Genomic DNA, 25,977 nt, shown 5'->3' on the forward strand with positions numbered 1-25,977 from the left:
TTCCCTTCCATGCAAAGTGGTATAGCACGTTTTTTTTTATTTCAATCTAATAAGATCTCCAATTATTTGAGTACAATGACATTGGTGACTGATTCTTCCCTTGAAACAGCGTACATGTTTATTGGGGAACAGTAACACCCATACACTGTTTCTAGGAATAGAAAGATGTCTTAACAACTCCACCCCTTGTCTATACTATTTGTCCACCTAGACATTTTATTGGATAATACGTTCTATGGTAGAAGCTAATTGAACTTTGATCTGCAAGCCAGAAGTGTTCCAACAAAGTCATCAGTTTCTTATTGGGAAATATTAAACTATCATTCCTTTTAACATTTTTACAAAGAAGAAATCTGAGCCGGATTTATTGTAACAATGTTCTACAAGCTAAACCACATCCAGCTGAAAAAAGTAGAATATTCACTAAGAACACGCCTGAAATAATAATAATAATAATTTATAACAACTTGACGTTATTTGAAGAAATGTAGCTGCAGCTGTAAGTGGCTTTGAGCCTGCTTGTGACATTTATGTCACAGTGGTATGTTTTGGTGTTCTGAGAGCAAGTAATTTATTCCCCATAAACCTTTAACTGCCCTGGTGCCAGGCATTCTTCATGTACTTTTACTGTTGACACACAAAATGCAATTTTTTCATTGAAATGCCTGGCTTTGTGCCAGCCAGGCATCCTAACTGAGTAGGCTCAGGATCAGTGCTGCAGGACAAAGTCCTTCTGCACATTGGCTGGACCGTGTCGAGCCGCGTCAGGGGTCAGCAGCGTGCAAATCCTAGGGGGGGGGTCAAACAAATAACAATCTAGGATTTTGGCACATGAACAAAGCAAATAGAATTTATTAAAGAGACTTTTTCCTTGGGTTGGCAAGCCATCGCCCACCTATTAACCAGAAATGCTTGGGTAGCAGCCAGGTGCTGGGCACTGGTACTTGAAGGCTGGCACATGGCCACCTAGCTGACGGAAAAGCCCCACTATAGCAGAAGGGATCACAAATGCATGGTGAATAGGACGTGGAATGGGCCTTTCCTGTTGAAAACGTTCTTCAAATTCTCCCAAAGGTAATTTGCTGTCATTTTAATGTTTATATTTGTTGTTCAAAATTGCCAACCTGATAGGCTGATTTAGTTGTATCATTGGAACTAAATTTGCATTACTGTTGTATGAACCAAATAAATTATTGACACTGGGGATATATAAATTCATAGAGTGGTTCATCTAATACATTTCCCTCCACTACCCAGTCTCTTTTGATAGTAACCATTACTGCCCTGGAATTCATTCCATACTCCGAAATGGTGGCAGATTTAGCCAGTCACCTACCCCAAATCATTTGACACTTGCATGTGTTCCTTTCTTTCATACCTTTCTTTATCCTCTCTATTTTCACACCTTTTGTTTTGTTTCCTTTTGTTTTTGTATCAAAAGAATATTTCTACTTGCTATTGCAAAAATTAATGTTCTACAAATATATTTGTAGAAAAGAAAAAAGGAACACTCCCATGCAAATGCAAAATGTACTTGAAACCCTAGAAACATATACACACATTCATATTTAGATTAAAAAACAGACATAACGTCACGAAAATATCTGCATTGAAAAAAGAAAAATACTTTATTATTTAATAGCATATTAAAAATATACAGCAATTGTCATATTCAATTAAAAACATAGCTGTAGGATACTTATAGTATATAGTTGGGCATAAATCCAATGATATTACTTTGTTAGAGTTCAACGTATAATACTTGCTATATCAAAACAATCAATATAATAGTAATTGTGAACAATTGCAACAAGTAGCCTAGGCTACGAAGAATAAGGAACCACAATCATTGAAAAATATTTTGCAGAAGTGTAACTTAAGGAAATGTGATCTTTTCTTATTTGCTTTTCGCGTGCACTATTTTAAGTTGCGTATGTTTCTTCTCAGCAGTTGTGTGTAGAAGGATCATTTTTAGCCACTTTCACTTTGAGTGGAGGAATGACCGGAGTTCTCCTAGATTGAGTGGTTCTACTGGTAATACCAGTGTTCTTTATTACATTTTCCATGGTGAGTGATCAAAAATCCTGCCACATAGTCACTCAGTAGAGTTATCCATATATTGTTTTTGTTTTCTTGGAGTCCTTGTCTGAGCTCATACTATGCATTATGTTTGTGTTACTCCAAACTGAAGGCCACCTGTGATGGAGTTCCTGGTTTGCAGGCTGACACATAATGGTGTGGACTCACTTTTGAGGTTTTGGCATTCTCAAGAACTCACCAGACTTTGGTTGCAGTGTAAAATCAGATCCGTGGTAGCTCTTTGTGGGTTAATTGTCTTCAGGGCTCTGGTCTTGCTAGTCAGTCATGCAGATTGTGGAAAAGGAAGCCGCTTCTTTAACGATATTTTGTATAGACACCTCCCAGGATCCTTTCAGGGAAGACTTAACGAGAGACCTTAATGTTCTGTCTTGGCTTCACTCACAGGAAGATAATGCCACCTCCCTCCCTTGATGTCCATAAAAGGTTTGTTGAGTGGGGTCCTCCCTGGCTCAAATAAGTTGTAGCTTGGTCCCAAATTCCTCTTTAACATAGAAGCGTAGGGGACCCTGGGTGGTAACTTGCAAGCTGGTTGGGTCAGTAGCTTGTAAATTGAAAGATGCCTTTGTGTACCCGTCTTATTCCACGGTGCTTCACTGTGCCATATGTCAGTGCACCAGCCCCCTGGTGAGTTTCATAGGACCCCTCTTTCTCATGATGCTGGCACTGTTCTATATCCCTGTAGCTGCATCAAGGGAATCATTGGTCATCTTTTATTCTGGGGCTGTGCAATTCTCAGATAAGATCTTGGGACCCTACAGTTTCATTATACAATCCTGCTGTTCAGCTATGCTTAGATGTTACTATGCAAATTGCACTGTTTAAAGGGAGTTACATGGAGCCCAATAGAACTAGGCAATGTAATTTAATTTGCTGAATGAAATAATGCATTTTATATTCCTATAAGTTCTTTCTACCTGGGGTTTGACCAAATATTAGATATTGGAGTAGTTGTGGCAAAGGGAGATTGTAATTTTGCCAATTTTACAATTTATTAAATGTAAAATGGCCTTGCCAAATCTGACTTTCATGTAAGGTACTATATACAATTGCCATTTTGAAAGAGCAAAACAAAAAAAGCACTTGATCAGATAAGTAAAAGCCTTTAATGTTTACTGTATCTTGGCTGGCACCTTCCCCACCATCCTCAAAGTGCCTTGAGACCCTTACTGGTGAGTAGTCGCACTTTACAAGATGATTGACCGAATGATTGATTGATTGATTGATTGATTGATTGATTGATTGGCAAAAGAAACACAGAACCCATTTTCGCAAATATAAAACCTCTTGTATGTTCCTTTATCTAAATACTGTGTTCCTTGTGTTTGTTTGTGGTTCGTAGTACAGCCATCTGGTTTATTTGTGAGAATTCTTAGTTTTCTGAAAGCAAAGAGTGTGAGGTACAAACAGTACAGGGATATTGAGATGCAAACGAACAGAGGCATTGGTAAGGAACATCCAAGATATCGCCTTGAGTGGGGTTGGTGTTTGACAACATTTGTACCATTATAAATTATGAAAAGATAAACTGCAAAGGAACCTCATTTGAACATCACCAGTAGTTTGCAGGTTGTGTAGTGTTGAATATCTAGCTTTACATTTGTGTGTAAAATATGCTTTGTAAACATTGTGTGATTGGAATTAATGTTTCCTTGACTTTTGTCGAAATAATTTTCTTCTTTTGTAAGGGCTAGTACTGTGGTTACATAGCCATTCTAACAATTATGAGCATTTATTTCTCTGCTCTTGTATGTTGTTTTGCAGTTTTCGCAATATGCCACCCTGCCTCCAGTTATTTCGATGGCAGGACTTGACATCCTTCCTTCAAATGTGTCTGAATTTCCTTCTGCCACCGCTGTGTCTATTCCCACTGCAGCGGGTATGCCAAGTCTTTCAGTGAACGCTCTGACATCTCTAGCTCCATCTTCTCCTGCTCCTCTTGGGCAGCCAGTTAGCCCTTATTTGTTCTTGCCTTTCCAGGCAAGTGTGCCAAACAATTCAGCTGCTCCTATACCTTCAGTAACTGCAGTACCGTCTGAAGTGGTACAGTCAACGTCAATCCACCTACCACAGCCACACAAGTACCAGCCTGTTTTTCCACCAATAATCCACTGTGAGACTCACTACCCTGTTCACTCTCAGAACATGCAAGCAGTGCCACAACTTTTTCCTCCACTCCCTCATTTACTTCATCCAAGCATAATTCATCCTTCAGAGCATGCTCTTTCTACAGTTGGGCCTAGCAACCAGGTAATACTTTTGATATTATCACAGTTAATGAAGAAAAGTACAGTGTAGCATGTGCCATAATAAGTACATTACTCTGTTCATAGGCAACTCATGGACGTCAATAGGAGCTGCATGGGCTTTCTGTTTGCAGGTCCTCAATTGCTCTGATTGGTGGAGCTATAGTGAGCTGTAAGTGATCTGACCTGTGAATTGGTAGTTTCTACATTGGCATTTTAGGTCAAACATTCATCTCTCCTTCCCAAGTAAAAGACCATGATTACATTGTAATGTATCAGTGTTTGGATGAGCTGCCACAGTTTACCTAAATGAGGTGCCATAACTACATTAAAAGAAATCTAGTATAACACATGTTAAGTGTGTATCAAAGCAACAGGAAAAGATAATTGGGCATTTCTAGTTTAACTGAAATAAAAAATTCCTTTTAATTAATCGGTCTTGAAAAGGACTGCTTGAAGTGGAAGAGTAGCCCATCAAAAAGAAATCCGAAGCATCACTTAGGGAAACAAAATCGGAGTTCTAAATGCCAGGCTGCCTTTCATAAGTCAGGGGTTTGTATCTGTTTGCAGTTTTAATATTTTAATTATCTTTGAACTTTCTCCAAAGAGATCATCATTACTGGTGAATAATTTATTAGTAGATTAAAGATTAAGTAAATTAAAGTATTATTACACATTGTACCACTTCAGAGATTACCTTTAAACTTGCAAACATTGCCAATTTAGAAGGCCTTTTCTCTGTGTGGCGGTATGCCTTAGCAATTCATACCTTTCCCAAAAAGCAGCATTAGCAGGTTTTCAAAGGATATCACTGGCCTAAATTAATTCCTTGGATTGGCTTCTTATTTAAAATAATTAAAAAGTAGCACTCGCATAGGAAAGTTTTCTAGGGTATTAATCTAGCTATTGATGCATTCATGCATATTGTAATGTGCTTTCAAAACTATGGGTTGATTGTTAACTCTCTCTTCTCCCATCTTGGAAGGTAGTGTGCCTGGGAACCATCCCAAGGCCAAGGCCAAACATTACCTCACCATCCAGAATTTACCCTTAAACAGCATGATACATGAGCTATATATTCTTCAGGAGGCTGACGATGGTAGCTTGTTTCACACAGTTGCACACCTCTTGTAAAAATAGCAGCAGTGCTCAGTTAATTAATGAGCGTTATATTTAGAAGTAATCTGTAGCCTTAATGTGCAGAGTTGCGACATATGAAGTTCAAATCTGTATCCGGCATTTGATTTATTTTTCATCAAATATACACTATCAAGTTAGATCATCCACAGCCACCCCTCAGATGTTCTGTTTGGAACTAAGCAATTCTTTCAAACTAAGCTATATATTTAGGATTCACCCAAGTACTCCATCTTCCCCATCTTTAGCACTGGAACTGTTATGGATATGACCTACAAGATTTGCTACTTCCTCCTTTCCCACAGATGGATGTTTTCAACTTCTGCCTACATGCTTGCCAACTGTAATCTCCCACTGGATCCTTGAATTAACCAGATTTTGGAAATTGGTTTCATGGTATATCTGTAATAGTGCAATGGTTGTTTCCTTGATACTGTTCCTCGAACAGTAAAGGCTGGATCCTCTCAAGCATTTCATAATAACCATGCATTAACTATTGTCCATTAAGAATCCCTGTACATAAATTTACTTTCTCAGGATATCTTGAAATCTACCATAATCTTACCTCCTTGAATCTAAAATGAATATCCCAGGTTTAGCCAACCGAAATAGTTATAAGGTGGGAAAGGAGAGGTGGAAGCCAAAAGTGCTCCACTTGGTAGTCCCATTGCTATCTTCTTGAGCCTTCCAGTGGAATTATTAAATTCCATTCTCATATTCTTGAAGCAAGAAAAAAAAATCCTACGGGTGTGCACTCATTGAATGTCAATTCCTATCCGATGGCTGGCTGACAACGCCTGGAGTGTGTTAAGCAGTCTTTAACCAATTTCACCCTGGAGAGATAAATGTAAGGGCAAAATATAATATATTTCATCCGTGCAATTGGCTGATCAAGTGCTACAGATCTGACTGCCATGCAAGAGTGACAGGCATTATTCTCATGAAAAGATAATTATATTTTAGAATTTCTATAAAATTATATTTTTGTATTTCTACACTGAGGTCATGACACGCATACAGTGTATCCATAACGACTGCACTCCTATTGACAATACAAATGAGTCGGTCTATGCACAGTAAGTGAATGTATGCATTCTCAGATGATCTTCTTTTCAGGATTACCACTTGCATTGTTCAATGGCTTATGAAGATCCTATGCCCTACATTTAGGCAAATTTGATTGTAGTCAATTGAGTGTCATTTGCAAATGCTTGATTTATGAGCCGCACACCAATTACTCTTGCAAAAGGACATTAAATTAGCTTTTTCGTGGATGGTTGTAAGAATGCCTATTAGCATTAGCTATTCTTTTGGTAGTTGTATAAATGCCTGTTATTACCTTCGCTCAGTTTTGGCAAGCATCCAGCTCTACTTACCATTTAGGAGGCTATGGAAGGTTGCCGTACTTTTGGGTGTTGTATCTGTTCCTCAGGTCAACGGTGCTTTTAATGAACAAAAAAACACATTTACATTTGCATTTTCATGTCATTTTTTTTCTTTGGCATCATTGGTTTATTTCTCATGTTGGCACATATCATGTGGTAGCAGCAGATACGCAAGTCCCACTACTTGGATTGTGTACACTTATTATTGAAGGGCTGTGTGCAGCTGACATGGTCTGACTTAAAAGGAATGAGTTTCAGGTTAGACCTGCTCCCTCCCATTCTGGTTGCAGGCTGTGATCCTAATTGCTAATAGTTAGGGTAATGGCTTGATGTAGATCATAATTGCAGATAATTTCCAGTTCTGTGTCTCCTGTGTTTTCTCCTCGTTATGCAGTGTCCTGTAGCATTCTCTATAACTAGTCAATTTTCTCTCTCGCCATTTCACTCTCGACATTTAAATGTCCCACTTCTCTTGGTAGGATGCTCTGGCGAAATGAAATCTATTTAGTGTTTTTTTGTTGTTGTTTTTATTTTGGAGATTCATATAATGAATTTTCTCTGGGGATTTAATGTTCTTTGCAAATACCCTATGCAACATTGAATCAGGAATGAGTAAGCTTTTCACACACCTATTTTTTCCTGACTAATGCAAAGCCAGTCGCCCAGCCATGCAAGATAAGAGCGAAGCAGAATCTGCGTGTTTACGCTGCTTAGTTAAATCTGCTCCACAACGGTGTCTAGTGTTGAAATCTGTTGATATTTGTAGACCTTGAAAAGACCCTTAGTTAAGTTGTTGAAGAGCTATGGGTTGCAGTTGAACTAAAAGGAAGGAAGGAGCTATGCTTGCGATACTGAGAGAACTGTGGCACAACAAATTAAAGTAAGTACATAGATAGTACGCCCTCCTACTACATGACAGGTTATCAAAATACCATTCTGGAGGTTTCTGCTATAGACTCTGATTTGTATAGAAAGGTTTCATCATTCCCAACAAGGGTAGAGAAGCCACATTGCTGTGCAGACCCCGTGTTTACTTGCATTTTCACTGGTAGGCTTGACTTGGCTTTTCTAGGGAAAAACTGTCACTAATTTACTGTGTTTTGATCGCAGGTCTGTGGTGGTAGCTAAAACATTGAGGGCAGTGCCTGAGGTACTCACATTTTACATGTACACCCAACTCTTGTACGCTTCCAGCTTCCATTCCATCCAGCGTAGACTGAATCTTGGCACTTAATGCTGACAAACTATTATTATTTATATATCAACCACATGTGTGATGTTTGCAGCTTTGTTTTTGCCTTTGGAATTATTGGGAGAGCATTTGTAGTGCTTTCTATCAAAATCTTGCAGGTCTTGGAGCATTTTGAGAAAATAAAACGCTAGTTTCACAGGCCCAAATAGTTGATCAAAGTATGACCAAAGACAGTGTTTTCCAACTTGCTGATTTGGAGTTGTAGAGACTCTGCTAAAAAGTGGTTTCTAGGATCCTTTTGTAAAAATTGATGGCCAGAGAGGTAAGCCTGTTCGAAGTACATCTGAGAATAATTATGTACTGTACATTTCATGTGAAGAGTATTACACTACAGTTATAAGGTTATTTTGTAAATGATGTACATACTTGGCTTTTGCATATATGGCGCAAAATAGTCTGAAATTGAAAATAATTGATCTTCCATCAGCTCTCACAAGGTTGGTCTCTGTAAGTATTTGTGAGAAATTAATCAAATGCATATTTTCTAGCAGTTAACATGCATTTTAACTTGTTCATAATGAATGCCCAATTCATTCATTCATGATTAAGATTTCAGAGCTAATTAAATGAGTAGTGCATTCTTTTACACTAACACTTGCGTTTTCTTAACATTGTATTTCTTCATAATGTGTGAAATTTCAAATAATCATTCATGAGCAGCAGTGCTGCCCTAAATCAAAACTAAAAACTAAATTAAAATTGTACTGGCTCTTAACATTTGTGTTTCTTAAATTTTCTATCTGTATTGTTTGTGTTCCAGCTCCATCACTTCTGTGAACGTGTTAATTCTTACTGGATTGTACTAATGCAATTGCCTCAGTATTTTCTCAAAAGGGATGGACTAGAATAAATGTAAATGTACATGTATTTATATAGCGCAAATCACCAACACGGTATCTAAGCGCTTGCTTAGGGAACCCGTCCTGGTATTCCCCTGTGAGATACCCGGCAAGGTATCCGCAAGGTGAAAGCCAGGCATCCCGCCGCGAGGGGCTGTAGTGGAGATTAAGCAAGCTATAAGAGTGACACTGCCCATGTCAGTCCTGTGCTGGCCCTTGCTATATGGCTGCCACAGCCCCAATCTATGTTTTTACCAGTATTCGACAGTTTTGTTGAAGGGATAATCAAGACTAACGAGCAAGCGGTTCTCTCTTGCTATCAATATATTGTAGAAACAAAGGTCTTGGGTCATATCCACCTTTTGTTCCCAAAAGCCTTTTGAAGTTAAATTTGGAACAGCAGTCTTCCTTCCAACCTTCCAGAATGGTATGTATGACCTTACAACGCATGCCATTACAAGGCAACTTTTACCCCGCAGGTGGCATTACAACACAATCCATTACAACGCATGGCATTACAACGTAGGTGCTTTTACAACACATGCCATTACAACGTAAGTATAGGTAAGTATTTATTTTTTATAATAATTTAATTTTAATTCAATTACAAAAATTATTCAATAAATAATTGTAATTAATTTTTATTTTTTAAATATATTATTTAATTAATTTTAACTCCTTGAGTGTATAATAGTAGGGTAAGTGTTGGATAGTGTAGGGGTAAAAATTAATATTCTAACTCCAGGGGGGTGTAATAGTAGGGTAAGTGTTGGATAGTGTAGGGGTAAAAATTACTATTCTAACTCCGGGGGGGTGTAATAGTAGGGTAAGTGTTGTATAGTGTAGGGGTAAAAATTACTATTCTAACTCCAGGGGGGTGTAATAGTAGGGTAAGTGTTGGATAGTGTAGGGGTACAAATTACTATTCTAACTCCGGGGGGGGGTGTAATAGTAGGATAAGTGTTGGATAGTGTAGGGGTAAAAATTACTATTCTAACTCCAGGGGGGTGTGATAGTAGGGTATGTGTTGGATAGTGTAGGGGTAAAAATTACTATTCTAACTCCGGGGGGGTGTAATAGTAGGGTAAGTGTTGGATAGTGTAGGGGTAAAAATTACTATTCTAACTCCGGGGGGGTGTAATAGTAGGGTAAGTGTTGGATAGTGTAGGGGTAAAAATTACTATTCTAACTCCAGGGGGGTGTAATAGTAGGGTAAGTGTTGGATAGTGTAGGGGTAAAAATTACTATTCTAACTCCAGGGGGGTGTAATAGTAGGGTAAGTGTTGGATAGTGTAGGGGTAAAAATTACTATTCTAACTCCAGGGGGGTGTAATAGTAGGGTAAGTGTTGGATAGTGAAGGAGTAAAAATTACTATTCTAAAATAAATATAATAAAACACTTAAAATTAATTACAAAAATAATTTATAAATTATAATTAAAAACAAATATTAAAATTATTTATAAATGTTATAATTATTTAAAATAAATTAATTTATAAAAATTAAAAAAATTAAACACTTACCTTACCTAGACTTACGTTGTAATGGCATGCGTTGTAAAAGCACCTACGTTGTAATGCCATGCGTTGTAAAGGAATGCGTTGTAATGGCACCTGCGGGGTAAAAGTTGCGTTGTAATGGTACTTCGTCGAAAAAGTTGCGTTGTAAAGGTCGTTCCCCTCCAGAATGTATTGGGAGGCTTTCAGAGGTCTTCAACTATTGGATGTTCACGAAGCCCCAAGACGTTTTCTGTGAGAAATTCTGAATTTTTCCTCACTTGTTGACACAGCCTCAAGCGAGCAGCCAAGGCTGCGATGTGAAGAAGGGATGTCAGCTGTTTACTACAGTTGTAAGTGGGATTCCTTTGACTAGGTAGAATTCATGCACATGTGCTTGTGGCTAAATAGTAATATAAAAAGAAGCCATGTAAGTACACCTCACCTTTGTTTTTTTTATAAACACAATCCATGTTGTGTCCTCGGCAGGGCAAAGCCCACTTTTTCCATGATTTGATTTTGAATATCTTTAGCTGCTTCTTTAAGCACCATTGATACAGCAGTCTCCACATGTGTGTGATATAGATGCATGGGAACCTTTAAGTCTATGGGACGGAGATTGGGGTACTACATTCAAGGAACGCCCCATAATTTCTCTTGTTCCTGCAGTCCCACAGAACCTTCCTCTTGAAAACCTTTTTCCTGTGCTCACTTTGTGGTGCACTTTTTCGTCAATATCTGTAGTGGAAACAAAAGGAACCAAAGTTGGAGCCCATTTTGGTGGTCTTCATCATCTCCCTCTGGGCTGCTGCTTGTGGTTTGCTCATGGTGGCCCTTTTGTGTTCACAGGTCAGGTCCTGGCAGACAGCCTGTGAATACTAGTTACTGCCTCCCCCGCGCCCATGCTACAGCATACAAAGTTCCATCAGAATCCGATTGGAAAAGGGAGGCAAATTGAGGGTGTTGGGGCTAGATGTGAAGGACTAGGAAGATAGATGAACAGAAAGGTAAACGGAAACCAGGATATTTAAGGACCGCCAAGAAACGACCAACCGGTTTTGGTAAAATAATTAAAGCCATTCAACAGATGTGCAGAGCTGAATATAGGTGACCCTGGCCTGGTCTCATCTCACCAATACATACACAAGACCTGCTCTGAGGTAGAGGGAGGGAGGGAGAAAGGACTGTTGACAATGTTATGAAAGAAATTTGCCATTTTCTTTTTGAGAAAGTGCTGAGGGAAGTGCTCGGTTACTGTCCTGTGTGACGCTACATCCGAGAAACAAAGTAGCAGAATTACTTACAATGGTAGAACTGGTTAAAAAAATGTTTTCCAATGTATTAAGTCTTGTACAATCTGTGATGCTTGTACTTGCACATAAAATGCTAGAACCAGACATTTTCAAATGGCATGTTAAGAGAGTTCAAAGATTGCGAATAATATTTTTGGAGGAATACAATGAAATTTCATGAAAATACCTTTATGGATGTTTTGGTTTTGCCTGTCTCTTAACTATTTTATTTCTCATAAATTTAATTTAGCAATTCTACTATTTATGTGGGTCTAGTTATGCATAAATCTTTGTCTGCTACTGCCTTTGATTACCTAACCATGTACTAACTGGTGTTAAACATTATCTTTGGCTGTTCTATTTGAAGTAATTTGCATGTACGTGACACTAAATATGGTGTGTTTATTGAAAACATGTTCAGTAAACCAGCTGACTGTATTGGGAAAAATGTAATTTTGCTACAATGCAACAAACCAATTTGTGGTTTGTAAAGCAGAGAAATGCGAATATTCTTTTAGCAACCCAATACAAACCCATATTTTTATTTGCACCCCTGGTTTCTTCCGACTTAATAGAACATTTGAATGTATAATTTAACATGCGCATACATTCCCTGCTTTCAGAAATTCATTGACCTGCTGAAAGTAAATGAGAGTTCACAGAAAGCAGTTTGCACCAACTGCATAGTTAATCCTATCAAAACAATGCTCACTCAAAGTATTGCCAGTGACTAGAGCTGTTGGAGGAAGAGATGAGAAGGGCATCAACCCAGAACTGGCAAGTTCATTTGCAACTTACATTAGTGACCTTGGATCTAGTCATGTTATCACAGGGCGACTTAGGTGCCATTGCTTTGAGTCACCTCATTATGTACCCTTTTCAGCAGCTTGGACTCTTAAGTCGAGTGGAAAACTAGTACTGGTGTCACTTACCAGTAGACCTTATCTTATGCTGTATTTATAGAGCGCACTGACACCAAAGGTTTCCTGGCGCTATGATTAAGATTGAGGGTGAGGATGGTAACTTACATAAGATTTGAGAAGAGCCAAGTTTTTAGGCTCTTTCGGAAGCTCAACAAAGAGTCAGAGGTTTTGATATGAAGAGGGAGGGAGTTCCACAGTTTAGGTGCCAGAAAACTGAGCCTGCGACCACCCTGCTTTTTCAGTTTGACCTTCGGAATAGCAAGGAGGTGGAAGTGGGCAGAGCGAAGATTGCGGGCCGGGCAGTACGGTTTGAGGAGGGATTCTAGAAAGGCAGGGCCTTTAGACTGCCGGGCCTTGTATACCAGGCAGCCAATTTTAAAGGCGGCTCGCTGTTCGACAGGTAGCCAGTGCAATTTTGCCAGAAGGGGTCTGGCAGATTGCCACTTGGGGGTTTTGTAAATAAGCCTGGCTGCCTGGTTCTGCACCAACTGAAGGCGGCGGAGAAGAGACTTAGGCAGCCCCCAATGTTATTCAACCTTTATCAACTGCTATCAAGTTAAGAACAAACTAGAAGCAACATTAAGAAACGAAAATGAACTTAGACTCTGTATTTAAATGATATAATTTGATAGTATGTGATTGAAAAAATATATCTGATAGAGACATCGAGCTGCCGATTCCTTAGCTTAGAATACCTAGGTGTCAGGTTGGATCCGGAAGACTTCTGCTCGAGCAATACCCTTGAGACACCAGTAGGTGATGTCAGTCAGCTCCACATGACGTCATGTGCACCAGAAGAGACGTCCGCGTCACCTACTTAGATGCCACCTCAGCTTGCATGACGTCAGTTCTTTTCTTTCGGCGCCAGCTTGAGCAGATCTGTGAAGAGAGCTACCCTCTGTCACTTTTTGAAAGGCTTTTTACGATGTATTGTTGACTATTTTTGGTGTGTAGGTTTTTCTTCAATATCAAATAAGACTTCTAGATTTAAACTATGCAATGCCTGCCATTGTGCCATATGCAAAAACAACAATTGATGGACGGAATGTTGCACAATGGCAAACATTCACCCCCAGTCACAGATCTGTTTAATCCATCGTTATTTTGCTCATCACAACACCCCAGTTCAGACATAGCCATATGCAAATCAGTCTTGACCCTGTGCCTCATGGGAACAGTCCAGACCGAACTGCCAAGCCATGTCTTCCCTGGACCGGAATCAAGCATCCTAGGACCGTTTTCTGGCGATCAGCCGTCTTCAGCCAGGATAGCTTGATTCCAGTGGCATGGAGAGCACGGGACTCACGTCTGAGCATACCCGCCCCACTCGGGGTGACAAATGCAAAAACAACAATTGATGGACGGAATGTTGCACATATGAACTCTGCAGTTGGATCTGAATTTCCAGTGGGTGCAGTATCCGGGGAATCTCTCCAACCCTGTCCAAATCTTGGTGGAAACTGCACAGGATCTGCAGTAGTGGCTTGCCAACTGTGACTGTGTCAGAGGCAGACCCCTTACCCTTCCCCTACCAGATAACACAGTAGTGAATCACAAATGGTGTCTCCATACGGAGGTGGTGCAAGTTCTCTTTCCGAAGTGGGGAGAGCCTTGGTTGGATCTGTTCACCTCGGCGAAGAACGTGCAATGTCAACAGTTTTGCGTGCTGGAGTTTCCAAGGCCAAGGCCATCGCACCAGGAGCTGGATTTTGGAAACGAGGAGGCAGCAGATTCAATCGGCAGCCTCATAGAGAGACCGAGATCGTTCCGTGTTGAAGGACTAACACTCAGAACCATCCTATGTGAAAACCCTGGAAATATTGTGATACGGACGTAGCAGGGCATGTCAAGAGCCCGTTTATCATACCGGAAAGAGCCAGCTTAATTCAGTTTCCCCTCAAAGTGAGAACCTGGCCGGGTGCTCACACGAGTCCCTTTATTCTTTTTCTTTCACCACAATTAGGTCACGCCACTCACATTAAGCTGCGCCATATGACATCAGATGTCCCCATATAAACCGTCCTGAGGAGACCCCCCATACATAGTGGGTCGAAACATGGTCGACAACCTTACAGAACAGACCAGCATACAGCCAGTGTCACCATACACCCAGGCTGTTGATAAATGTACAAAGTGAATGGTCGATTCTTGTTTTTATGGAAAGTCCTTGTAAATTGTACACTGTATATAGTCACACCTGCTTTGGTTCCATGTTTCACTTGTTGACACAACGCACAAAGTGTGGCGCTTTTTGAATTTAAGAAAGTGTCTTATGCTATCTAACTGTGTATTTATAAAAGCGTCAAAGATCAAACTGTGTAGAGTGTCCATTCTGCCCTCTGATGTTAATAGGGTCTTTACAAAACTTACTGCCATTGTGCATACTTATTACCAAAACTTTTTGTCTATTAGCCACCAGAACCATTGTTTTCTTGTATAAACCTAATACCCTGGTTCCTTGTGAGTAGGGTTCCCCTGTCCTGAGCTGCGAGTTTCCAAGGCGACACTCACTTGGTGATGTGATTTGTCTTGAGTGGAGCTCAGGCCTCCTATACACCTTTCTATCCATACCACTCCTGTGCAGATTGCTCAAGAGGATCAGGAGTGACCGGGCCCAAGTCATTCTTGTGGCTCCGGACTGGGCGCAGAAAGTCTGGTATCCTGAGCTTCTCCAATGGAGCATCAATCCTCCAATCAGGTTGCTCTTTCGGGAGGAAGCAGCGGGTGAGGATCCTTCACCCGAACATGTCAACTCTACGCCTTCTTGCATGGAGATTGAGTGGCAGCAGTCGATCTTCCTCCCAAAGTCTGTGATGTGATTTTAGCAGACAGGCGTCCCTCTACCAAGACTGTGTATGCCTGCAGGTGGCAGACATTTGTAAAATATTGTGCAAAATGGTCTATTGATCCTCTCTCTGCTTCATTCTCTCAAGTCCTTCTGTTTATGTTGACCCTTTCCCAGCACTCTCATAGGGTTCTTTTTGGCACGGTCTGCCTGATAGAGGCTGCCAGAGCAACCCCCTTATGTAAATCCCCTATTGTAAATAGATTTTTTAAGGGGCTTGTACATATGTTCCCACCTGGCCATTCATCATGCATCAGTTCTCACCTTCCTGATGTGCGCTGCATTCGAACCTCTGCTCAACTTGCCACTTCTGCTGCTTTCCTTCAAAACAGCCTTTTTAGTGGCAATAACTTCTGCCAGGAGGGTGAGCGATTTGCAGGCTCTGTCATTCAAGCCTCCTTACCTGACCATCTTACCTGAAAAGTTGAAGCTTCGCACTAGGGCCTCTTTCTTACCGAAAGTGGGAACACATTCCCATGTTGGGCAACCAGGCTCCTTGCCCATGGTCTATGTTCCTCCACACCTGTCAAAAGAGGAGAAGCAACTTCCCCACCTGGACCCAAAAAGAGCGATGTTGTTCTACGTTGACCGCACTAAAGTGTACCGGGTGGATGACCAACTCTTCATGGGGTATGTTGGATCAAAGAAAGGTTGTGCGGTGCAGAAGAGGACTATCTTGCAATTGGTTGTCCTCTGTATCAAAAGCTGCTACGCTCTGGCCAAGAAACAACCCCTGAAACTTGCAGCTCGTTTTGACAGATCTAAGGCTGTGACCACAGCGCTGCAACATGGTTTTCCAGTCCTTGACATTTGTCAGGGGGGTAACGTGGGCATCACTGCACACGTTCACTAAGCACTACTGCCTGAACAGTCCAGTTCGCAGGGCGCCCTTTTTTGGCAGCTCTGTCATACAGGACTTCCTGGTCTAAACTTATCAGCAGTGCCTCCCCCGGGGATGATATTGCTGGGGTATATTTTCCAAGGTAAGGAATCTGTGGCTAGATTTCTCTACCAGCTGGTCAAGTTACTTACCTTCTGCAATTACTTTTCTGGTAGAGACATAATCTAGCCACAGTTTCCTTACCCACCCATCCTCTTCTCACTGCGGACAGGTTTTTAGGGCCAGTGATCATACCTTTCAGGGCGCTAGTTCTAAACACACCACTATCGGTGCTCTTCATGGCTCCGCGCCTCTGGTGTGGAAAGTCGTGAAAAGTATCTGATGTCAGCGCGTTGAGTTGCTGCCTATACAGGTGACGAGGACATCACTTCCAGAGAGGACACTGCCGTACCGTGGAGCCGACTGAAGCCACCTACCAACGCACGATTGTTACTCGAGCAAAAAAACGTCTTGTACAAGCCTGACAATTGGGATATTCTAAGGTAAGGAAACTCTGGCTAGACCATGACTCTACCAGATAAGGCGTTACTGAAGGTAAGTAACTTGTGCTTATTGAACTTGTTCCATGAATATAGTTCAATGAAAATTAAAAATCAATATAAAACTGAGTTCATAGAATCAATAGAAAAGTACATTTTACAATAACATGCCCATACCAATGACTTCTTTGTGCTCAAAGTTCCTCGTACACTGCACCTTGAGAATAAGAGATGCAACTCATAGATACAACCTAACAAGGGTGGAGTGGGGGTACTTGTGTTCTATGATCAGTGGACCGGCCCTAGTAGTTATTTCTGGATTGCTCTTCCATGTATGGTTTTGCAGATGTTTAAAACCTTTCTCTATGGTTGCAGATGAGCTGGGAAAAGTCCAATTGAGTCCTGTCAGGTTCCAGTACTTTTAATTTTAAGCATCTTCATTCTCCCTTCGAGCTCTCCCCAAATGTTTTTACAGCAAGTACCAGGTTTAAAGGTGAATGTTAGACCTTGCCTCTATTTACAGTGATCAGCCCTTTGTCTTGCCTCCAATTCAGAAGAACAAAAGAGTATTAACCAAAGTGTCATCTGCCGGAGAAAAAAGGAATAGTAGAAGTCAGATGTACACAGATCGCGCAGCTTTATATGCATTGACGCTTGAGTGAGGTATTCGTTGCGTGAGAGATTCATACACATGCCATGAGGCATCATTTTCAAACGTTTGCTGCACAATTTAGATGTTAGGGGGAAGACCAGATCTTTTAAAGAAGAGCTAAGCAGCACAAGCTATGGTGGTCATAGTGGCTTCTTCCTTGAACAGGGCAAAAGGGAAGTTGCTCACTTTATAGTGGAAGGGTCAGTAGAGGGGAAACATCCTTTACAATGCAACTTTTACCACGCAGTGCCTTTACGACGCAACTTTTACAACGCAAACCATTACAACGCATTGCGCTGGGGGGCGCTCTAGGATAGGGAATACGTTTAATTTACTGTCCAACACCTTCCCTAGTGTCTACGGGGACTGGAGTTGGAATAGTAAATTAAACTATTCACTATCCAGCGCCCCAAAGCACTATGCGTTGTAAAGGTATTCGTTGTAAATACCGCGTTGTAAAGGCATGCGACGTAAAAGTATGTGTTGTAACATCATACATCCTCAGTAGAGACCACTTCCAATAAAGGTTCAGTTTCATGCAGTGTATTTGGCCTCAGGATGAGTTTACGCACACTTGTTCGAGAAAGGTTATTGTCTACTACATCAGTTCCAAATAGTACCTACATTGTACTTCACAGGCATATGGCAATATTCAACTACTCCGTTGATTGAGTACAGAGAATCCTAATTTGACATCCCTACTTCAACTGTCTTGACAGACTATTTGACTTTTTTCTGAAAAGCAAAGTCACAAATGCCAAGCTTTTAATTAATTATGCAATAATTCATTCATTATTCTGGCTTACAAAACATGCTAATACAGTGCACAAACATTCTGCTCACGAATACCAAACACTTCACCAATGTATTACAACTAATGGCCATGCTTATTTGCTTTATGTATTAAAAGTTTTGTATGGCGCGAACATGACCCAAGCTTGTATCAGAGCGCTTTACATGTGCTTAATTTTTCTTAACTTTAAAGTCAGGGATGTTCAATTTGTTACGGTTTTAACCTCTTCAATGCTCATGCCGGTTCTCGGCCGTCATGCGTCACGGTGGGCGTGTGCTGATGACGGCCGGGAGCCGTCATGACCACGCCTGCGATCAGAATGTTCAGTACTGCGGCGGAATTCGCGCCGCAGTAATGAGGCTAACCCCAAAACTAGAGATATTTAAATTGTTCTCATACTGCAAAACCCCCGTGTTCATGACATCCCACACTCTATTTCAGAAAGTAGACAGACAATGTATCCTCTGTTTAATACTGAACACCAGTGTTGTTGCTTTTTGTTTTGTGGTTGAATCTAGAGTAGTGGTCAAGCAAACTAAGAAGAATGAATCCACCAAGTTAAAATTAACATCAGGTTTGCCCTGTCTTATTACAGCCATTCGTAGGACATTCTCGTTCCTCAGTTTTAAGATGGAACTTTGAGTTGGCTGTTCCTGAAAATTAAGAGTAACTGAACACCACAGTGGGCTGGCTTTAATTGTCAGTTGGATATAAGCCCATGCTGCTGTCTTCAAGAGAGAGATTCAGTGCAGTGTATTTTAACAAGTTGGGTACATTTTGCTCAGAGTTATTGGTGTCCATGTTGAACTGGATAACTGTGAACATCTTGGTTAACTGGAAAGTTCCTTGCATTTTTATAATTGATGACCGTAAGAATGGCATAAGTACTGCTGACTGGTATTTCTTGGGGACGGTGTAGGGTATTTAAATGGAGAATGCGATGTATTCATCATTAGAGATCAAACTGTCACCTATTCCAATAAACATGCAACGGTTCACATGGGGCTAGCTTCCCCCATTCTTGACTTGAGCAGTGTGGGATCTGCACAGTTGTTGGTCATGCATACAGGAAGTGAGAATGAAGCGCAACCTACCATTGCCATCTTACCCATTTTTTTTACTGCATCATCCACAGCCACTGGTAGCATACGCTCAGTAACCTATGTAAAACCACTATTAAATAGCAAATGTCTTAAATGTGCGAGACTTGGAAGAATGTGAGCATTCTTTCTTAGCAGAGCCTACAGTTTTCCTCAGTGAGGCAATGCAGCAGAAATGGTGGATGAATAAAACATTAAGAATTTATACCATGAGGTTTAGCAAATACTTCCCAAGGGTTTTTGGTGAATATTTTTTTCATTGTACCTACCTAACCCAAAATAAATTAGGGCTTTAGGTGAGGAAGATGTACTTGCATGAAGAGGCAGCTGGGCATGTGATAATCAGTAGCACTATGAAACTTGAAAAGAAATTGGGACTCAACCTGCTTAGGTATAGTGAACAATGATGAGATAAACCATGGAGCCTACCTGACCGATTCTAAAACCCTGTTCTTCCCTAACATTGGGGAGTACAGAATTTCTATGTGTCAGAGTGGTGTTTTTTTTGTGAGAATGAGACTGTTGCTTATCAAGGTTGAAGGAAAGTTGCTTAGCTGTTTTAGGTTCAAGAAGTGTTGCAGCATTGACTTAGGTCATTGTTTTGAACTAAGAGTATTATTTATCGCTTGTATTAACTGTAATCTTTTCCTGCATTCATTGCCTTAGTTTCTATCCGGGGATGATGGTGGTGTATTGAAGATGTTGTAACTGAGTATATTAGCTGTATACTGACCTCACAATCCCTGGGAATCAATATACAAAATATGCTATTAAGCAGTGGTGCCCTCCACCTATTGAAAATGGTAGGGCAGATAGAGGAAGGGGTGGGTGAGAGAAGGGGGCTTGGGGAATAAAATTGAAAAAACGTACCCGCTGCTCTACTCCTGTTGACGCTGCTGGCCCCTCTGGCCCTGAAGTAGATGGGCCTCAAAGCGCAGACTCCCCACTCAATACAGGCGCTGCTCTCTAGCATGAGAGTAGTGCCAAGATTGGTGTGAGCTGCCTCATTTGCCACTCAGACAGTGCTTGGGGCCTAAGGCTTTTCTCCAATCCAGCTGTGCAACAAAGCTGGGTTTAAGAAACATAGTGTGCATGTCTGTTTGGTCGGGACTTATAAGGGCACACTACTTCTTCGCCCTGCCCGGCCCTCCCAATACTCATTGCCTGGCTCAAACAGCTTTAAATAAAATGATAATAACATTGTGATATTATCGCTTTATGTATCATCTGCTGGCTCTGGGCAGTGAGGCGAAGCTCCTTTGCCATTGCGGAGTAGCTGCCCCTGCTATTAAGTTAAGAGGAACTATGGTGTATAAATATGCAAATCCCTCTGATTTTATTCCACCTTCCATTCGTTACGTATTACGCAGCTGGCACAACGTTCTTAGGAGTGGACAAAGTGGCCTGACTCCTTCATGAGAAAAATGTCACATGAAGTGCTAAAAACGTCAATTTGCATCTTTAATGGTTACATGTGTATATGCCATAGTCAATCAATTAATACATTTGTAGAGCCGGCTACTCACCCGGGTCTCAAGGCGCTGGTGGACGGGGACGGGGGGGGTGCTGCTACTGGTCGAAGAGCCAGGTCTTGAGGTGTTTCCTGAATGTGAGGTGGGCGGGGAGAGAATTCCATAGTTTGAGATGTTCGATGTCTGTGGTGTAGTTAACGCAATATATGGACTGTGTGACATGGCTAATGTTTTATTTGGACTGACTGATCTTTTGTGGAATCTGTCCAAGATACAGAAGCTGACTGATGCAAAAAAAGCTCCTTCAAATTGATGCCAAATTCAGCTGCAGCAGAGAAATAGTGGGAATTTTCAGGAAATGGATGAAGACGTATGAAATTAGCTTGCAAACATCTGAACCTCAGGAGTTTATTTAAAATTAATCTTTCTCTCAGCTCAGCTGAAAGGATTAATGACCTGATCTAAAGTTTGGCCGAAGACTACCCCTTTACAAACATGATTTTTATTTTATTTATTTCATTCATAAAGCGCATCGTTACACCCACCGGTGTGTACCCGTGCTATATATCTAATCTCACAGCAATAGGGAGAAAGGAAAAGGAGATCCAGGCTGAATATCCTGGATGCCTTATCACAAGTACATTAGGATATAATGCACTAGCAACAAGGGGATGGGATATCCGTCACATTTGTGACTTGAGTGCACGACTGCCAAAATCGAAATTGAGTCCTAAGTCCATCCAGATGCTCTAAGTGGCAGAAATGAGCATAATTGAGCTTCAGTTAACCACAGACCTAGGTGAAATTGTGTTTACTATTAAGATCTAAAAGGGGTCATAAGTGCAAAAGAAAAACACTAACCCTACAAGACAAATTAGTGCAGCCCGACAGGAACTGTAGTTTTCTGGGGACAGGAAGGTGTATGTTCGTGGCCACCGCCCTGTGTGTTCATGCCAGCAAAGACGTACAGTGAGCTCATGTAAAGCCTATACGGAAATGTCTTAGTCACAAGAAACACACACACAATACTTGAGAATGTCGTACCCAATAAGAGAAAAGATATTCTAGCTGGACCAAGTGTAGGTAATTGCAGAAGGTTTCAAATGTGTAATAAGGTCCATCATATCATCAACAGGCCAATGTGAGCAGGAGCGTTGGAGTCTCATTGATAAAAAAAAAACTGGAGCAACCACGTACTTACCTTCGGCGGAAGGTTATTTTTTCATTACAACTGTTGGAGGAACTATTGAAAAAATCCCTTTGAACGAGTAAGCAATTGGCAAACGTTATTGGAAACCTACATTCCTAAGCACATCAGATGACTTCATACACTGCCTGTAGGTGCATATGCATATGAGACTGAAGAACTGTGCTGGGGCCTACAATCTCTCCTGGAGCTATTTTATTCAAAGAAAAAAAGAAGATGGCAAAAATCTACAAAAACAAGAGGGGTATCATTTAGAGCAATAAAAAGGATATTACAGAATCATATCTCAAGCTCTTTTCCATTATAATGTAGTGTGCCATCAAATGTACACCATGGGATATAGTGAGCACTCGGGAGGCATGGAATTACGAACTCCAAACATGACCGCATGTGACAAAATTCTGCTAAACTGTGACTTAAATAACATAGTAAAACGTCAACTGACTAAATTCAATGCGTATACTTGTAAGAACTATGCTCCTACAACTGTTTAATGATCCATCTTTGTAAAGATGGTATGCCACTAGCACTCCCTATGGACAGGCAAACATACATTTTCTTCAGCAAAAGTGTCCAGCTGAGAAGGTTTTTTTGAAAATGTAAAGAGCTTACATTTCGTTAAAAGCAAATAAGCACGGCTGACTGGTTTGCAAATACATTAGGCTGAAACCCCATTTACCTCTACCTACTTTTATGGCCATTAGTATTGACAGTAGTTTGGTTCACGTGCAGTTCATAGTGCAATCAGCCAACCTCCCAGGCATAATATTGTAGGAAGCAAATTGTACATGGTTATATGGTCAGATTTAGATAAGATCACAAAAAACATAATCAATGTCAAAAGCAGGTACCATCTAAAAATGCCATTTACTGCATCTGTCTTCTTGAAATGCGGAGGTAGTAGCACATGGAGTAGTGTCCATTCTTACATTTCTTGCTGTAATAGCAGCAGTCAGGAATAAACTTCATGTTTGTTAAGGAGAATCTTTTGTACAGTAACATGAATTGGTGAACAGAATTCTTTGCATCATGCTAGCACCGATCTACAGGATTTGAAACAATAGCCAACAAGATGCACTCTGAGATGTGATTTGGAATATCGTAGTGTTTTTAATGGCACAGAACACAAATTGATGTAGATTTGGATACTAATGTTTTTGTAACAAATATGAGCAAAGGCCAAAACATGGAAATCCTGAAATCAAATTTGATGAAAGATCATAAATTTGGACAATTCGTATAAATTCCATCTAAATACTGAGAGAACTTTCAGATGATTTCCTGAAAGGCTCATGAACGTTTGAAATTATGGGAGAAAGATGATTGTCCCAGAATAGTGACACGCAATTTTCGTGTCACTGAGAGTTGCACAGCCTTTTGCACATTTGCGAAATATTTACACGTACTCAAAAGTTTTGTCAAAGTTCATCCAAATTTTATTTGCATAGTTCATCCAGTTTTATCCGTTACGTCAAGGAAATGGAAAGCAATTTTTTCAAGCATTGTAAATGACACTGGAATTGCCCATCCGGGCCTAAACCCAGGCACGTAATCGTTCTTCATTCCTCCTGCATATTTTCACCCAATGCATTTCGGTCTCACTTCTAACCTTCCTCAGGGGTATCTATAAATATTAGAAGTACACGTCAACCCCATATAAATCATAATCAAAATTAATTGCAAATGCAAACTTTGTATTGCTCCATGTGACATCATAATATAAAACCAGCCTTTGTAAAAAAAAAATATGCCCATCCATAAACATATATCCCCCTGCAATCCATCCCTTTCAAGGTTACCAGTGTGAAATTAATCCAAAGCTCCTCCGTGTCCCAAGCACAATACCCATTATTTCAATCCCCACATGCTACTGTTATCAACCTCCAAATTATACCGGCCATCTCACTCATGCCCCAACTCCCCGTTTTTGCTTTTCTTAATAAAGTTATTATTACGGCATAATTTTGATTATGATTTGTACAGGGTTGACGTGTACTTCTAATATTTATAGATACCCCTGAGGAAGGTCAGACGTGAGACTGAAATGCATTGGGTGAAAATATGCAGGAGGAATGGAGACAGATTACTTGCCTGGGTATAGACCCGGATGGGCAATTCCAGTGTCATTTACAATGCTTGAAAAAATTGCTTTCCATTTCCTTGGACGAACTATGCAAATAACATTTGGATGAACTTTGACAAAATTGTTGAGTACGTGTAAATATTTCGCAAATGTGCAAAAGGCTGTGCAACTCACAGTGACACGAAAACTTGCGTGTCACTATTCTGGGCTGATCATTTCAACACACGCTTTTGGAACGGAGCGCGAATGAGTGCATGCACACCAAACTTGAATAATAAATGCAAAGGAATGTAGTTAGAAAAATAGGTGTGCTTCAGACCCCTTGCAGTGGGAAAGACGATTGTGCCATCTGAAAGGTGAGGTAGGCCAGTTCTATATTTGATGCAAAGTAGGTGTTACGGGTTCGGGATTAATAGGCAATACGTGAATTTTGGTCTTCTTAGGTTTTATTTTACCAAACAATATATCCGAGCTTTTCTTTCCTCTGGTTACAATTCCTCGTGGCGACCGGCTCCTCGCGGTTCTTTTAACACAGGACTCGGCGGTTGCTGTTCGACGGCCTCTCTCGGGTGTCCGTCGAGGTGATGTCTCGTCTGGCTCCGTCGTGTCTCTCGACCCAAACAGAAGGAGAAATACAAGGTATGAGTCGGATGTCCAGTCGATCTACTACACTAAGGGGAAGGGAGTGAGGGAAATACCCATCTGTGCCACACGTCTAGTAAAAGTGCCGATGTGAAGGATCAGTGCTCTGGATAGGAACACAATACCAGAGAGGTGGGGATACCGGGGTTATTCGAAGATCCCTCCTTTACGACTGACCCAGCCCTTAATAGTGTCGCGTGCCTGGGTAAGCCATACACCTCCCGCGGGTGTATGGCTGGGCGATCCGCGGTGTCGGTGGCCTCCTGGCTTCTCTCCCTTTGATTCGTCCTCTCCGCTTCTCGTCTCCGCTCTCTCGAACTCCGCCGAACTCCTCTCTTCTCCACGCTCTCTCTCCTCTCCGCTCCGCTCCCTCCGGGTGAACAAACACACCTGTGATTCGTCGTTCCGGGCATATAACGTCTCTCCGTCTTGTCGTGACTCCTCCCACTCTTGGCTCCAGTCTACATTAAAGGGCCAGTGACCCGTTTCCTCTTCTTGTATACCAAAATCACTGTTGACGTTCTATGGGGGGTATAATGAATGAGAGGTGGTATCGGACCTTTGGTTAAGCGAACTCTGTATCCACCCCTGCTTTTGTGACTGTCCCAGGTCGCTACACACCTCCCCCCCCCTGGACACTCACGATCGGTGAGTGGGTGACGGGATAGAAAGTCAGCACCCACATTATCAACGCCTTTTCGGTGATGAATCGAGAACACGTAAGGCTGTAGGGATAGGAACCAGCGCATGACCCTAGCATTATTAGCCTTGTTGCGCGCCATCCATAGTAGCGGGGCATGATCCGTAAATAGGTCAAACTGCCGTCCTTCCAGATAGTAAGCCAGTTTGTCAATAGCCCATTTTATTGCGAGGCATTCCTTTTCAATGGTAGCATATTTCAGCTCCCAAGGAAACAGTTTCCTGCTGACATACAGTATCGGATGATCGTGACCGTCGCTACCTACTTGTGATAGCACGGCCCCGATACCGTAATCAGATGCATCCGTATGTAATGAAAATGGGCGAGAAAAATCTGGGGATGAGAGTACCGGAGTAGATGTGATGATCGACTTCAGTATTCTAAAGGCTTCTAGCATTCTCTCAGACGGATGTACCGGCGTGGATGATTTCCCGTT

General features: G+C 41.2%; 1 protein-coding gene across 1 annotated transcript in view; it reads left to right on the top strand.

Moving 5' to 3' along the window:
* WNK2 (WNK lysine deficient protein kinase 2) overlaps positions 1-25,977 on the top strand; it is a 581,173-nt gene that overhangs the window by 342,784 nt on the left and 212,412 nt on the right. The window contains exon 12 of the mRNA XM_078661612.1: positions 3,862-4,347. Within this exon, the coding sequence (XP_078517738.1) occupies positions 3,862-4,347 (486 nt within the window). The remainder of the gene's footprint in view (positions 1-3,861; positions 4,348-25,977) is intronic.

Source organism: Lissotriton helveticus, chromosome 9 (assembly GCF_964261635.1).
Source record: "Lissotriton helveticus chromosome 9, aLisHel1.1, whole genome shotgun sequence".
NCBI classification, from domain to species: domain Eukaryota; kingdom Metazoa; phylum Chordata; class Amphibia; order Caudata; family Salamandridae; genus Lissotriton; species Lissotriton helveticus.